Here is a 16,453-nt window from a genome sequence, read left to right as displayed (position 1 = left end):
TAATAAATTTGTTTTTTTTAAGCTGACTTAGTACCTGTATGTTATAAGACCCCAGTTTTCCATAGCTCCAGCAGAAAAGTCCGGTATTGCTACCATATCAATTTTTGGAAGCGGATACGGGATTTGAAAGAATTCTTCGTAATGTTTTAGGATTAACGGGGCAACTTCCAAAGCAAACCTTAAAAGTGAAAATAAAATTATAAGGATATTGTTGGCCTTAAGGTGAAAAAATTATTCTTAGAATAACCATAAAGTACTTATTACCTTGCCTGTGATAGGGCACTTGGTCTGGCCCAAACGCTGACTCTGTCTCTACTTATGTTTTTAAAATCTGACACGACAAATGCCACCAGATACGTGGACATTGGCAAACTCTCTTCAAAGTGATCAAAAACATATTCTGGCAGGCCTTCTCTAGAAAAAAGTAATTTATTTAAGTAAGTATATATCATGTTAATGTTTTTTGCAGATATATGTAATTTTAAGAATGAAATGAAGCCAAAGGTGGTTGGTGCTCTCGATTTATAGAGTAATCATGGTGAGTATAAAGTAAGTTGTACATTATTTATTGTAGAATAACCATCTCAAGAAAAGCAGAAACTAGTGATATGGGTTTTTATGCAGAGTGGAGCAGAACAATGATTTAAAGCAACATAGCTTCCAGGATAGATAATATGTTGAGCTACTCATCGAATATTGACTGGTGACTGCAAGTTATGGCAGAAAATTTCAAGATTGTCGACTGCTTTGATGGGCTCATGGGCCTTGCAAGACCAAAATTATAGAAATATATATCTAAGCAAGCATGATTGAACTAATAAAATAACGAAATGGATGAAAATTTTCGACGTTTCTTAGTAACTTGTTGAATTAAGTATTCCTATTTCTTAGAGCATTTATTTGGTACTTTAAAAATGTATTCCTGATTATTTGCATAATCTCATAGACACTTACACATTTTCCGAGGTATTCACCTTAGGCATATTGGATATGGCAGTCATATTTCTCATTCGGGCTAAGTTGATTTGGAACTTTGCCTTGAACGAAGGCTCGTCGAAACACGGAAACGCTTTTCTTGCATCCGTGGCCTGAAATTGCGTCGCAGCAATCCATCTGAAAACAAAAATTACTTCCGACGTGTACGAAATTCGATTTAGATGCAAATGCATTGTCGCAGAACGGATTTAACGATATAGAGTAATTTAGCTTAGTTTTTTTTTGTGATTTAAAAAAGTAAAATATAATCGAAATTTTGACGCTTTCAATATATTTTACTCATTTGTTTCTTTAGTGCAAGAAGAATATAAACAGATAAGCGATTTTTACGTATTCGACTCTAGTACTTTCGGCTTTGGCAAAAAAATTAGGCATCACCGAGAAATCATAAACACCTGTATGATACAAATTTAACCCAACTGAATCAGTGTAGATGCTCTAGTCGTATTTCAAATTTTATCATATTATTCCGTTAATTGGTAGCTGGTCAAAACACTAAGACTAATCAGAGCATCTCTATATTAATAGCAATTGTGAAATATGAAACTTACAAACTTACCGTGTCACATTATTTTCCACATAACTGCTCCTGTAAAATCCCTTAAGCATGTTATTTAAAATACCTTTAAACTTAAGATAAACATAATACTGTTGTCCGGCTTGAAGTATGCCATCAAGATCAATAATCAGAAATTCTTTTTCCGTATTAAATCTAACATCTCTTACAGATATACTTTCATTGTTTAAATTAGATACTCGAGTAGCATCTATAGTTAAAGTGTCTGCATGCATCGTTATACTAGTACTATCTGTAGTAACATTAATTAAGATGGTTTCTTCACCAATAAATGTAAAATTTCCCTCCTGTATAAATGGAATAAGACTTATCCAGTATGTATCTGGAACTATATCAGTTGTTAGTCTTATATCTTTAGCAGTATTTACATTTGCTGGTCTTGCAGTCTTTAAAGTGGTAGCTGCAGTACTTGACGCCACTTCAATTATTACTTTATTACTTAAATCATTTGTACTAATGCTATTTTTATCACAAATAACCTGTACTCTGCTTTGAGCAGTAGGCTCCCCTATGCTACTTAAATTACTATTATTGGCGAAAAATGTCTCATTATGAGAACAAGCTGTAAAACTATAAACTAATAATCCAGTGGCGATGAGACATATAAAGAATATGACCACTAATATTATCGCTAACGTCTTTGTCACTGTTACAAATGTAGTTTTGCCGTATTTTGTGGTAGTTGGATCCATCATGGTGATGTTTTCGTGATTGTGTGTCATCTTGGTTGCTCGATACTATCTAAAAAAATAGTTTTATATTAGATTAAAATATATTAATAATAACGATCTATTAAAAATAATTCATCACTAATCATTGACTTCTATTCATCTTTCATAATTTCAATATAAAATTGCCCTGATTGTGCATCAACAATACGTAATTTGATATTATGAAGTTGTGTTGTGTCACACTAAATAATAAAATATTATTCCTTGACAAGGTTTGCCCAGATTAATAATAGGGGTCCAGATTAATGGGTTTTTGTTAACTGGTTTAAATATCTTCGGCCACCCGCATACTGTTTCTTCTTATAATTATGGCGTATAATTGATCTATGTTTAAATATTTAAAATTAACCATCCTGCTTTTATAAAAATATAATTTTGATGATCACTACCAGTATCAGATGAGTTTCAGAAAATTTAGTTGCAATAATAATATGAGATAATTTTAGTCAAGTTTTTTTATATTCTACGTTTATCAAGAAGTTAACTAAGGCAAAGATAGATTTAAAAGAAAATTATATTTATATAGGTTAATTATAACAACATTTTATTTAAAATTCCCTTGGCAGATACGACATTCTTAATTTTCGATTTTTTCTGGAAATATACTATTCCTCTAGTATGTTCATCAATAAAAGAGCCTTTAGGAGCTCAATGAGTTGATTAAAGCAATCATTTTTAATTCTCCTGCTAATTGAGGGACAAGTCAATCACTTAGCAGAAAGTGCTTTGATCATAAAGTCTTCTGTTGTATCTTAATAGTCTATTTATTTTTCCCTTTTTAATCAATTTATCGCTAAACGAAGATTCCAGAATTTACTGAGCTAATTTGGAGAAATTCAATGTTTTTGCATGGAAGTTAACGTTTAGTTTTTGAAGTAGTTTCAAAGCCAGTTCTAGCTCGGCATTGTATGTCAGGCTAATGCAGATGATGCCATAAAAAAAGTATCCAGGAAATTCTAATTTAGTAATCTATCCTGATATCGTTTTCATTTATTTTGGACTAAAGCTGATGCAGGGCTTATAAGGTTATTCTTGACACTTTATTTTAATAGGCTCATCACTTTATACCCCTAAGGTCCAATATATCCTGATATTCTAATTGTGGAGTTTAGTTACCTACTAGCTTTTGTGTATAGCAAGTTGCTCCATACTGGCTACCGTTTCATACTAGCCTGGCTATGCATGTGGTGGCTTTCTCAGATTTTACTATGTTCTACAAGTTTAATTTATTAACCGACTGAATGTTATTTAAAGCATTATATCTATAAGTAGAAAAATGGTAAATGTAGCTCTCACTAAGAGTTTCTTAAATAGAGAAGTTATTTAAAAGGTGTCCGAATAGACACAATTGGCATATGTAATAATTATCCCCTCGGGGAAACCTGTAACCCCTAGAGGGCGCGTCCCCAGGTGGCGGATAGGGGAATGCCTTCCAGATATGGGTGGTAGGAGGGAAATCAAATACCTCCCACGGACCAAACAGGTGTGGGTGTCTGACTCCAGAGGAGCGACCCAAAACAGCGTCTGACCCAAAGTGGGCAGCTGAAACCAAAACTGGCCAACCCGCTAGGCAAGCGTGGCCTTTTAATGCCAAAACCCTTCCAATGTTGAGTTCTAAAACAGATATACCCCAGGCGAGTAGAGTGAAAAACTCAGAATCTCGCACTGATAAGTCAGGCCGCCTCATGGATTCTGGGGGAGGCAAAAACTCAATAAACCCAAACATCAACCCCGCTTCAAATATCGAAATCAAAATTGCTACGTATAACACCCGCACTATGAGATCAAGGGAACACCTTGAGATCCTGGAAAACGAACTAGAGCATATCAAATGGGATATAATTGGCCTAAGTGAAACTAGACGCCAAGGAGAGAGTGTGACCACCCTTACGTCTGGACACCTATTATATCAGAAGAACGCTGACACAAACTCACATATTGGTGGAGTGGCGATCATGATAAGCAAAAAACTAAAACACCTAGTCACTAAAACGGAGGCTGCTTCAAACAGAGTAATATACATTATATTAAAGATCAATAAAAGATGCTCCATGCAAGTAATCCAAGTATACGCCCCTACAAGCTCCTCTCCAGACCAAAAGTCGAACAATTTTGTGAAGACATCGAAATAGCTCAAAGGTCGGAAAACGCCAAGTTTCAAATCATTATGGGAGATTTTAACGCGAAAATCGGCCGGAAAAACGAAAATGATCCACCAAATATAGGATCATATAGTATAGGAAACCGAAACGACAGAGGAGAAATCCTACTAGAATACCTCCAACATCAAAATCTATACTGTTTGAACACGTTTTACAAAAAAACCCCCCCAAAGAAAGTGGACTTGGAGAAGCCCGGACGGACAAATAAAAAACGAAATAGACTATATAATTTCCAACAGACGAGACATATGCCAAGATGTGTCTGTCTTAAACTCTTTCGATACAGGCAGCGACCACCGATTGGTCCGAACAAGATTGCTAATCAACACTAAAGCTGAAAGGAAAAAGATGGTTCAAAAGGGAAACTATCCAACCACTGAAACATTGATGTCAAAGGTAGACAAATACCAAACTATTCTAGAAGCCAAACTGCACAACTTAAATTACCTGAAGAAAATGGAACTGGACGAGCTATCAACAAACATAACGAGCAGTATCCAGGTAGCAACAAAGAAAATTTGCTGTAAGTACAAAGTAAAAAAACCATCCAAACTAAGCCCAAACACACTGAAGCTAATAGACCAAAGGAAAAGAACTGCCAGAGACTCAAATGAATACAGGAAGATATGTAAAACAATAAACAAAGAATGTCGAAAAGACCTAAGATCTCATAATAATCAGCTAATAGAAAGAGCTATTGAAAAAAACTCAAACATGAAAGTACTCAGGTCAAATATGTCTGGAGGAAGGAAAACACTTTTTAAAATAAAAAATAAAAATGGGGAGAACGGTTACAGATAAACAGAGTGTAATAAATGTCATTCAAGACTTCTACAAGGACTTGTATACATCAACACTGCCTAAACCAAACATCTCCTGGCAAGAAATTCGGAACGTTGGATCCGAAGATATACCAGAAGTAAATAGAAGCGAACTAAAAAAGGCCCTGAAACAAATGAAAAATAGGAAGGCACCGGGAGAAGACCGCGTTACCGCTGAGATGCTAAAAATGGGAGGAGCAGCGCTTGAGCATGCCCTTTGTCTCCTTTTAAACGAATGTATTAGCGAAGAGAAAATACCGAAATCATGGCAAAATGCCGAGGTTGCTTTAATCTTCAAAAAAGGGGACAACACCAATATTGCAAACGATCGACCGATCATTCTTTCACACTTGTACAAGCTTCTTACAAAAGTTTTGACCAACCGGCTGACAAATAAACTTGACTTCTATCAACCAGTCGAGCAAGCAGGATTCAGGAAGGAATTTAGTACAAATGACTATCTACAAACCGTCCGTACTCTAATAGAGAAATGCTCCGAGTATAACATAACTCTGCACATGGCGTTCGTCGATTACGAGAAGGCGTTCGATTCTGTCGAGACCTGGGCTGTCCTGAACGCAATGGACGAGGCAAGAATTGACACAAGATACTCCAAACTTATAAAATACATCTACGACAACGCAACACTCCAATTGACCATCAACGAAGAAGCATCAACAAATAAGATCAAGATAGAAAAGGGGGTCCTCCAAGGAGATACCATATCCCATAAGCTCTTCACGATGGCACTGGAAAGTTCGTTTAAAAAGCTGCCATGGGAAAATAAAGGTATCAACGTAGATAGAGCTCGACTAAGTCACCTTCGATTTGCTGATGATATTGTTGATATTGATGACATTAGTGATGACATCAACGAGCTAAAAGATATGTTGGAAGAACTGCAAGAAACATCAAAACAAATCGGACTCAAGATGAATCTAAACAAAACCAAAATAATGACCATTGACCAAACAGTAATAACTATAGAAGGCCACGCTCTCGAAAACCGTCAAGGAATACATATACCTGGGCCACACTGTCAGACTGGGAAAACAAAACCAAATAGCCGAAATATCCCGGAGAACAAGACTTAGCTGTGCAGCATTCGGAAGACTAGGATACATTTTAAAATCCCAAAGCATTCCAATTAATCTTAAGCGGAAAGTCTACGAGGCCTGCATATTACCCGTTACAACGTATGGACTCGAGACGATGACACTGACAAAGAGGAGCGCAGAAAGACTCAGAACAACCCAGAGAGCCATGGAGCGCGCCATGCTGGGAACTAGCTTAAGAGACCACATTAGAAATGATGAGATCCGAAGAAGGACAAAGGTAACGGATGTTATGAGAAGAGTAGCAGAACTAAAATGGAGATGGGCAGGTCACGCTGCAAAGCAAGACCCATCTAGATGGACTAACAAAATCATGCAATGGAGCCCAAGAGCCACAAAAAGAAATGCGGGAAGACCACCAACGCGGTGGCGGGACGACATCCAACGAATAGCAGGGAGAAACTGGCTCCAAACTGCCCTAGATAGACAAACATGGAAAGCACATTCAGGAGTGGATAGATAGAGGCTAGAGAAGAAGAAGAAGAAGAAGAAGAATAATGACTATGTATGTTTGGTTTAGTTATTTTTTTTTACATTTTTACTTTACCGGGGTTATAATATATATAAATATTTCGCCATCATATTGAGTCGTGCTATAGAGCCTTACTCCCGTACTATGAATTTCTCTTTAATAGATCTCTCTTTAATTATTAATAGATTTCTCTTTAATAGATTCTCCTAAAGCCGTAAAAATTAATCTAGAAGAAAGGAGATATAATGAGAAAAGAAAGATTCACAACAGAAACCAAAGTTAATTATGTTTACAGGCATACGTGTAGATAATCCTCTAGCTAGACTTCAACTAGACTAAAGAAGCTTGGAGGTTGCTAGTCACTCAGAAAAAGCATAGCTACGCTAAAATACAAATAAGCTTTCCTAACAAGAAATGGTTTTCTAATTTGAATTATAAACGTAGAAGGTACATCACAAACATTAAGAGAATATTGTCTAACTGGTCATTGTCTAACTAACTTTGATATCTACAGAATTGAAGTAAAAGATAATCCCTTCTGTGACTGTGGAGCTATAGATGACGTAAAATTAATAAATAATTGTTTTAAAGTGTGTTTTAATAAAAGTGCAAGATTTGAATAGCGCACCATATTTCACAGTCATAATGTCACAGGATTAAGACGTGATAGATCAAAAGTTGACAGATGGGAGTTAGTAAGCAGTAAGGGAGTTAGTGTAATGCTCCTTTTATACGGTAGAATAATGCAACCTGATTGTCAAAAATTATTGTTAAAATGGTGAAAATTTAAATGCTACTATTCGTAAAGTGCGTCCAATATTCGGTCGAAATAACATTATTAATTCATCTACTGTGCATTCAATACTGGTTTAGCTAGTGATATGAAACACATAATACGAGCTCGTAGAGGTCGTTCAGAACATAATAAAACAGCAGTTCTCGATAGTGTGACAGAAAGGGCAGAGACGTCAACTCGCCATCGGGCACAAGAATTGGGCATTTTAACAGGCACTCTTCAGCGAATTCTCACTAAATAATTACAGCTGTATAGTTACTGGTTTTTTGTCAGGGCTTATATGCCAGGTAGCTCGTTGTAACTAAAAACAATTGTAAAAAATTGTCAAATAAATATGAATGTTTTTTAGGAGCGTTCAAAATATGACGAAGATCATGAGCACAAACAACATTGTAATTATTGATAACCAGACGCTTTAACTAGTGGAAAAATATGTACATCTGAGAAACAGCATCAGGCTTGGCAAAAACGACTAGATAGCCGACGTAAGAAGGAAAATTACAATGCTGCAACGACGGAAATTACCTTCAGAAGTAGACAAGCAAACAAGAATATTAGGACAAGAACCAAATGAGTAACGTCATAGAATAAACTGCAAAAATCAAGGAGCTTTGGGTAAGACATATTGCGCGAAATGATGACTAAGAAAAGCAGAGATAAAGCCATGCTTAGATTGCGATATAACAAATAGAGAAGAGTGGAAAAGGTTTAGATACTCCCAGCATAAAAGAGGTCAAGATGGAAGGAAATGAAAGAGGCCTATGTCCAAAAATAAATTAATACAGGCTGATGAAGATAAAACGATAGTTGGTACAATTGATGTTTTCAAGAATAAATTTAAGCCGCCTGCTTAAAAACACCACAGCTATATCGATAGACAGTAAAACTATATGTATATGCAAGCTATATGTACAGCTAATAAAATGTTTACAAATATATTAATGGGTTGGCCGGGCTGTGTCCATGGTAGTGAGGTGAGGAAAGTGTTAGAGTCTTTCAATGCTGTTTGCACAATGTAAGAGAATATTAGAAATGAATGATGAGGCTCTTAATAATTGTTTAGGAATTCCTAAGCTGATGTTTAATATAAGACAGGCGCAAAGTTCAATTCTAATAATATAAGACTCATTATGCATCATTGTACAGAGGTGTGTTTTAAAACCTTTTTTAACCCCCTATAATTTAACAATTAGTAGTACAAACATTTATATTATAACCCTTATGTAGATGAAACTATCCTAGTCTCTTTATGTGGCATAAATATTTTTTGAATAAAAGCTGATTATTTTAGACTTTTCCAAATCTATAAATTTTCCATAATTTGGTAAATAATATACAAAGAGTAAAATTATTTCTCACAACATAACAACATTTAGTAGCAGATTCTGCATCAACATCATTGCTGGAGTTCACTTTAACCAGATTTAGGTATAAAATAATATAAACATTTTTCATATTTACCAAAATATTTTAAAAGACTGGGAAAGAAAATCCTTTTTTTTATTGAGCAAAATAAGAACTGTCATTGGACATTCATTTGCAATATTAAAATGTAGATATAGGTTATTGAATTATTTTATAATAGAGACTCGGTGAAAAAGGAAGTCAAAATAATTATGGTTTATTGTGTCTTGCATAATTTTTGCTACGTGAATGACAAAAAATGCAATGGAGATGTATGTATATGTAGATGAAGAGTATTATGACCCCAATAAAAATATTTTTATCATTAATAAAAAGGGTAGAATCGTTTATGAGTTATTATAACTTTTGAAATTACAGATTACGATTAAATAGGAAAAATATTCAACATTATTAACTTTATTAGAACTAAATTATAATTAGAAAGGGAGTAACTTATAGGTATTTCGGTAGGTATCTACGGTGGGAATACAAGTATACAACAAAGTCATAAAGTAAACTAATGTAAATTCTTTGGTACGTACATATCCTTTCTTCAAAAAAAAACTTAATCATTAATAATTACAACCCGTTCTTTTTTATCGTGAGCTTCTATTACTGCGCTATTTTCTCGGTATTGAGTTATTTGTTTTTATCCCTTATAACTTCAATGATGTATTAAATTTTATTGACGCATATCAGCCACTCAACTTTTTGATGGTCATATTGAGGCTTTAATATTTTCAAAACTATATTTCCTTCCCGTATTTTGGTTCAATAGGCTACTACCAGCTTGTGTGACCTTTTTTTCCATATCCTTTTTTAGGTCTTTTTCCAATTTGTTCTGAGTCAATAATAAATGGTGGAATAATTTTATATTTGTCCGCCAAAATGCCATCAAATTAATCAAAAAATGTTGGTATCTCGACTAAATCCTCTCTTGTTTGTTGCCATTCTTAATGATAATTTTGGTAGGAATTTTGCAAATGAGCAAAATTTTGTCGCACGTTTACAAATGTAGAGTTCCAAACACATAATAACTCAAATTTTCTTATTTATTTATTTCTTATCTTATGTTAAGCTATTATGTTATTTTTCTCATAAAATTTACAAAATAAACACAACAAATATTTTGATTTACTTTTGAATACTTTGCACATGTTATGTTTGAAATGAAAATTTATTAAATTTCAAAACATTTTCAACCGATTTTACCTTTGTAACGCGAAAATATTAATAAAAAATTGTTTGCTATAGCAATATATTATAGAGTATAGATTGGGTGGCAACACTGAATCATTTATTTCATTATATTAGAACTAAAATATTTAAGATTCAAAAGTGTTAAATTTACACTTAACGAAATAATATATTTTTAGAGTCGCTGCGAAATAGAAATTAATTTTCCATGATACAGACTAATGTGAATTTTAGCCCTAATGCTTTTTTTAACAAAAAATCCAAATATTCCAATTTAAATCACGGAAAATAATATTAATAACCTTAAATATTTTCTTTAATTTATAATCTTATTTTTTTGCTTGTTTACTACATAAAAAAGTTAAAAACCCGTATAAATTTGTACAGCTCGTTGTAATTTACACTTTGAAATCTAATATGAAATAAAATCAGTATAAGGAAGGAAACGCCATCATCATGCTATAAGGTTTCCAAGTGCATATACAAGTACAAGTGAGGTATAATCAATATCATCCGTGTTAAGGCTTACAAGATGTTAAAACTTCCTCATAGGGGCTTTGCCTTGATAATAAATATTGTTACACAAGTTTTATATTATGTTTTATTATTTTGCCAAAAACGTAAAAAGTTAAGCTCGTTTAAGGAAAAACTTGTTCGGCAGCAAGGTTGGGTAGACTGATTTATTATGAAAATGATATTGGTTGGATGCGAAATAGTAACTTTGACCTACATAAATAACCAGTTTTAATGCCCATTAGGATAATTTCTACATTTAAAACACTACTCTTCGTAAAACGAAATGTTTTTAATAAAGTTTTCTTTCGTGCCGCTATAAAAATATAAAAATAAAATGACTTAACTTAAGAAACGGCATCATAAAATATCTGTGTATCATTAAAAATTCAGATAATCAGGCATACTAAAAATAGGTTTGGGTATTATGTTATTAGGTCAAATATATTCAATAAAGTTTTTGCAATAGGATTTTATTATTGGGTCAACGATAAATACATCTGACAAATTTAAGTTTATATGAAGATTTATTTATTTTTTTTGTCTCTTTTTTAGTTTTAGCTAATATTTATATTATCGCTATTTTTCATGCACTAAGGCAAACAAAAAGGGGCACCTCACTGATATTTAAATTATCTTATTTTGTTCCAGTTGATGTTGTATGTCTTCAAAAAATATATCATGAAGCACTTAATAAATAAAACATAAAAAAACAGTATATTTGGATATGAAAATAGGAAAAAATTAATTAATTTTAATATACTTAAAGCCGCAGAGGCGTAGCGATTTAAAATCCTAGGGTAGTCACTTCCTGATCCAAAAAAGATCATGCAGAAATATTAATAATTATTTTTTTAAGGCGTAGATTAGATAATATATCTTGGTAAAAGCTCTGAGTCGAAAAGTAATTACTTAAATTTGTAATCAGCTTTTACAATGTAAATTAAATATGACAATGTCGTCAACATAACCTCTTTAATATCTGCATATCGTAGAGCCATATACTTGCTCGTAAAAGAAAATATTAGTTGAACCAGAGAACAATAAAGAAACGTGAAATTACTGACGAATCCAAATTTCTCAATGAAATTTTGGGTTAAAATATCTTTCAAGGGTAAAACTAATATTCCTCGAGTGCTCAAAATATAATAAAGGGTGTCTCAATAAGAACGTTAGATTTAAACTGCAGTCATAATGTCACATGATTATGACGTGACAGATCGAAAGTTGACAGATGGGAGTTAGCAGCCCCATGAAACTTGATTCACCAAAGCGGAATTTCGGAGGGCGGTCGAATTAGAATGTCTTGATATTAGGAAAATTTCATAGTAGTGATATTAGTGACACCTCCTTTTATTTTCTCCTTTTTATTTTTGGTGTTTGAACGGCTTCCCCTCGTGGGTCAAGAAAAAATTGCTGAAATTAATAGCTTTTAATTTACCGTAATTTTTAGTGTCAAGTTATTTTTTTTGTGAAATTAGAGTATAAAAAAGCTATACAATTTGGAATAGGGTAAGTTTTCTACATATAGGGTTTCTTGGTGGAGATAACATGGGCTAACTGTATGAAAGAACATAAGTTGGTAAGAATATGTAGGTATTTATAAATTATTATTTACTTGCACGTTAACCGGTCGTCATTTTTCCCAAAACCAAGAAAATTAATTTCAAATTACCAATTTATTGGTAATGAAATTTAAGTTGCAAGTTCGACTGTAGACACTAGTGGTATGTCCACTTCAACTATCTCATCAGGTAATGTCCAGTCAAATTGTCCACCAATAGCCTAAGGGAGATAAATATTGTTGATCTTGATTGAGCTCTTGTACTTTCACAAATTTTATTGTTAATCTTTTCTCTTAGAGAGTAGAAAAGGCATTTTTGCTAACGCTGGTTTTGCAAAAGATAGCTTAACTCGTGAGCAAGAAATTCCATAATTCCACCATAAGCTGGAATTATCTAAATTCGGGTTATTTCTGAAAAATGAGAGAGCACATATTGATTCTTTCAAGTTTCTTTATAATGATGAAAGGTTTCAGCTTATAGTACCTTCTGATCGCAGGTGCTTGGTGCAAGACAAAGCCCTCCCAATACTTCGCAGTCCACGGCTTTATGAGTATTTAAGGCACTTTTTGCAGTTACCATATATTCCCCAATAAACTTTTTAGTTACTGAAAAATCCTAAGCTTGCAACACCTTAAATTACAAGCAGAGTCTATGAGTGAACTAGATCATTGTTGTGCCTTGATGTTTGATGAAATATCTCTAGTTCTAAAATGATAGTTCTAGACATTTATATGAAAAATGCAGCCAAAAAACTTCAGGGTGAATTTGATATTTTCCGGGTAAATGCTCCAACCAAGCAAATCATGGTCTTGTATTCATAATTCAAGGCCTTAGAAAATCATATAAAATGCTAGTGTTCTATTTTTAAATACACCATAAGATAGAGGTTTTAAAAATCCTAATAAATAACTGCATTAAAGACTATCAGTCAATTGGGATGAAGGTCTGTGCAACTATTTTTTATCCAGGTAGTACCTACTAATATAGCCGCTATAAAACAGTTAACTTTTGAGTACAGTGACAACACGCCAATTCCATATCACTTTTTTGTTAATCGGCAATCTATTTAATCTAGTTGAACGTTACGTATTTTTATGTAAAATGTCTTTTACTGTTCCATCTTTTATTATTCCATGTACAACTTGTCAGATTTTACCAATGCAGACCATGTCCTCTATAGAAAATTATATTTTCATATTATTTGTTGTTGATTTTTCGAGTATATATTTTTTTTATGCAGACTTTATGTCAGTTATATAAATACTATAGTTTTTATATATATTTGTATTGAAAGTGATTGTAGAGATATTGAAGTATGTTTTTTGTTTCATTTTTAGCGTTTATATTTTGTTTTTGTGCATTAGTGTAATAATAATATTTTTTGTTACTTTTACATAATTTTACATATTTAAGGGTTATTTTAGAATATTAAACTATATTTTACTTAATATTTTTTCTATGTTCAACTTAAGAAGAAAAAATTTAAATATGATACTATTACCTTTCAAATTGCAATTATTATAATATTAATATGTAGGATGTTATATTTGCAAATTTAAATATAATTTTGGGTTTTTATTACTCTATTTTTCTAACAAGTTTACTATTTTCACACTTTTTTAATATTTAACTATATATTTATCAATTTAATATTTTAATAATTTAGGAAACTAGGGCTGGGGTAAGCTTTTGGAGTCAATGCTCTGGTTGGTTAAAATAGATTTGTATAAAGAAAATTCTTTTTTTGGTGTACAATTGTCTTGTGTCAAATTGTTTTATAACTAAAAAATATAAAAACGAAATGTGTTGGAAAGAACAAGTATTGATGACTATCTGTTTTAATCGAGTGGAGTACTCGTAGGCTGTGACATTTAGTAGTTTTCTCAAGTTGGGCTCGTCTTAGAATTCGAATTTTCCGCGCTTAACTGAATTCACATGTGGCGCCGGATTCGATCACGCTTTCTTTTAAATCTGATTGGTTAATCGAGTTGCCAATAGCGTTTAGGCGTATAAATGTCAAAATTAGTTCGAATTATTGCACCTTCAGTAGAGGGCCAGAGCATTTCTTTCCGTTAACAAGGCAATCCGCATTTCTCTATATTTATGTTTTGCGGGAGTAAGTAAACATGGAGCATTATATGGTGGAACAACGCGTCCTGTTTGTCAAAAATTATTATGGTGAAAATGTTTAAAATTTAGATTTTCATTAGTGAGGATTTTTTTGAGTTTAAGGAAGGTGGGACTAGAAACATAATAAGAGATGTCGCACGCCGTCGAAAATATTCATTACTTCATCTTACCACTAAAATAAAAAAAAAATTGTTTTTAATATTCCAAATATTATAGTTTTTTTATAGGACATATATTTAGCTTAAAATGTTTTTGTATGCAAGGGTGATAATTTAAAATATGTTCACTATAAGATGAAAACACAAAATTAGCAGAATTGTCATTTGACGAGCCTTTTTTTCACTTTTATTAATCTTTTGCTTAAAGTTTGTGAGCTGTCTCGTTTTTCCTATTTATTATTCCTATTATTTTTGTACTTCTTCTAACTTACTTTTTGCTTTTTTTTCTTAAAGGGCCACCTCTCATACAAATTATGATGAAGAAACGAAAAGAATTTTCTTTGCTATTTTAACTGCTTTGCCTCTTTCTCAGATATGGAAGAATGGCCGGGATGGTAGTTCTCGATTCTTCCAGGCATGTTTATGTACTTACGATGTCGCATATTCTACATCTTATCTCTCGTTCTGGGTCCCAATTTTGGTTCAACATACAAACCAGATACTTAAATTGCGTCACTTGTTCTATATTCTAGTAATTTACCTAAAGTTTGATTTGTGGAATTTCATTCTTTGTCACGACTCAAAGCTTCCTTATTTTTTATATTAATTTTTAGGCCTAATTATGTGCTTGTTTCATTTACAGGATTTAATAATTCCTGAAGATCATTGGCATAATCCGCGATTATTACAAAATCATCTACATATTTGATATTGTTTATATGTATCCCGTTGACATTAATACATATAGGGATATCTAAAACCGACTTATGAATGTCGAATGTCGCTATCATTTGGACCTAGGTCTTCAAGGTGCGATATTCGGAGTTTCGATATTCGAGGATATTCATATTTTTGTTGAAGGCCTTTTTGTAATCGATGAAAAACATAAGAACATCCTTTCTTTGGTTCTGACAATTTTGTACTAAGTTTTCTATCCTAGATATTGCTTCTCTTGTTCCGAAACCATTTTTAAACCCAAACTGGCTACTGCTTCTTCGAATTTTTTACAGAGCCTTGTATGCAAAATTCGCAGAAAGAGCTTTCGGAAATGGCTCATAGACTTATAGCGCGGTAATCTTTGCATTTTTTTGCTTTACGTGATTTTAGTAAAGTATATCGAAGCCATTCTTCTGTCTATCTGTTAAAGAGTTTGGAAATTATCTTTACATTCTATTAAAAAAAAATATATATGGATAAATTGAAACGTGTGAGAAAACATAATATTAGGACCTAGGGTATTGTTATTCTTCATAAGGTTCAGCGCTTGCCTAATTTCTCCACTAATATACTTAGTTTTATCAGCTTTCCTAATTGAATCGTTGAGTTGTTTAGTCCGTTATCACTGAAAAGCTTAATTGCATATTCTGACTGAGATGTTCAGGTTTCTCCTTTGCTCCTCTAATCTTATTTTCGATTCTTAATTATTTAAGTATTATGTGTACAATGTCCGTATTTTTAAGAAGTTTTTGTTGAATCTTTTCTTCTTATTTTTCGATTTAGCTTTAGACAGACGTAGCGAGATGTAAGCCCTAACTACGTTGTAATCTAATTTGGTATCAGCATCTGTTATTGTAGCAACACTGGTTATCAGATTCTTGAATCTATGATTAATCATGATATAATAATTTATTTGGTTGCGTACAATGCGTTGGTCTTTTTCTTGAGGTGACTTCCCAGTATAGAGGCGACGGTGAGGTAATTTATACCATGAATTATTCATAAACAAATTGTGTTACTCACATTACGAGATTAAACCTTCTCCTCTTTCGTTTCTGCCTCCTGGGCTACATCTTCAATCACAGTTCCTACTCTGCTC

The 16,453-nt window shown here is 32.9% G+C and overlaps 1 protein-coding gene across 1 annotated transcript in view; it reads right to left on the bottom strand.

Annotated features, from left to right (window-relative positions):
- Positions 1-16,453, bottom strand: part of LOC126734331 (aminopeptidase Ey-like) — a 44,430-nt gene that overhangs the window by 14,577 nt on the left and 13,400 nt on the right. The window contains exons 2-5 of the mRNA XM_050437905.1: positions 1,556-2,314; positions 955-1,113; positions 265-414; positions 35-178 (exon numbers count right to left, since the gene is read on the bottom strand). Coding sequence (XP_050293862.1) covers positions 35-178; positions 265-414; positions 955-1,113; positions 1,556-2,295 — 1,193 coding nt within the window. The 5' untranslated portion in view covers positions 2,296-2,314. The remainder of the gene's footprint in view (positions 1-34; positions 179-264; positions 415-954; positions 1,114-1,555; positions 2,315-16,453) is intronic.

The sequence above is a fragment of the Anthonomus grandis genome, chromosome 3 (assembly GCF_022605725.1).
Source record: "Anthonomus grandis grandis chromosome 3, icAntGran1.3, whole genome shotgun sequence".
NCBI classification, from domain to species: Eukaryota; Metazoa; Arthropoda; class Insecta; order Coleoptera; family Curculionidae; genus Anthonomus; species Anthonomus grandis.
The sequence above is the reverse complement of the archived record's forward strand: the minus strand, read 5'-3'. Positions and strand labels throughout refer to the sequence as shown.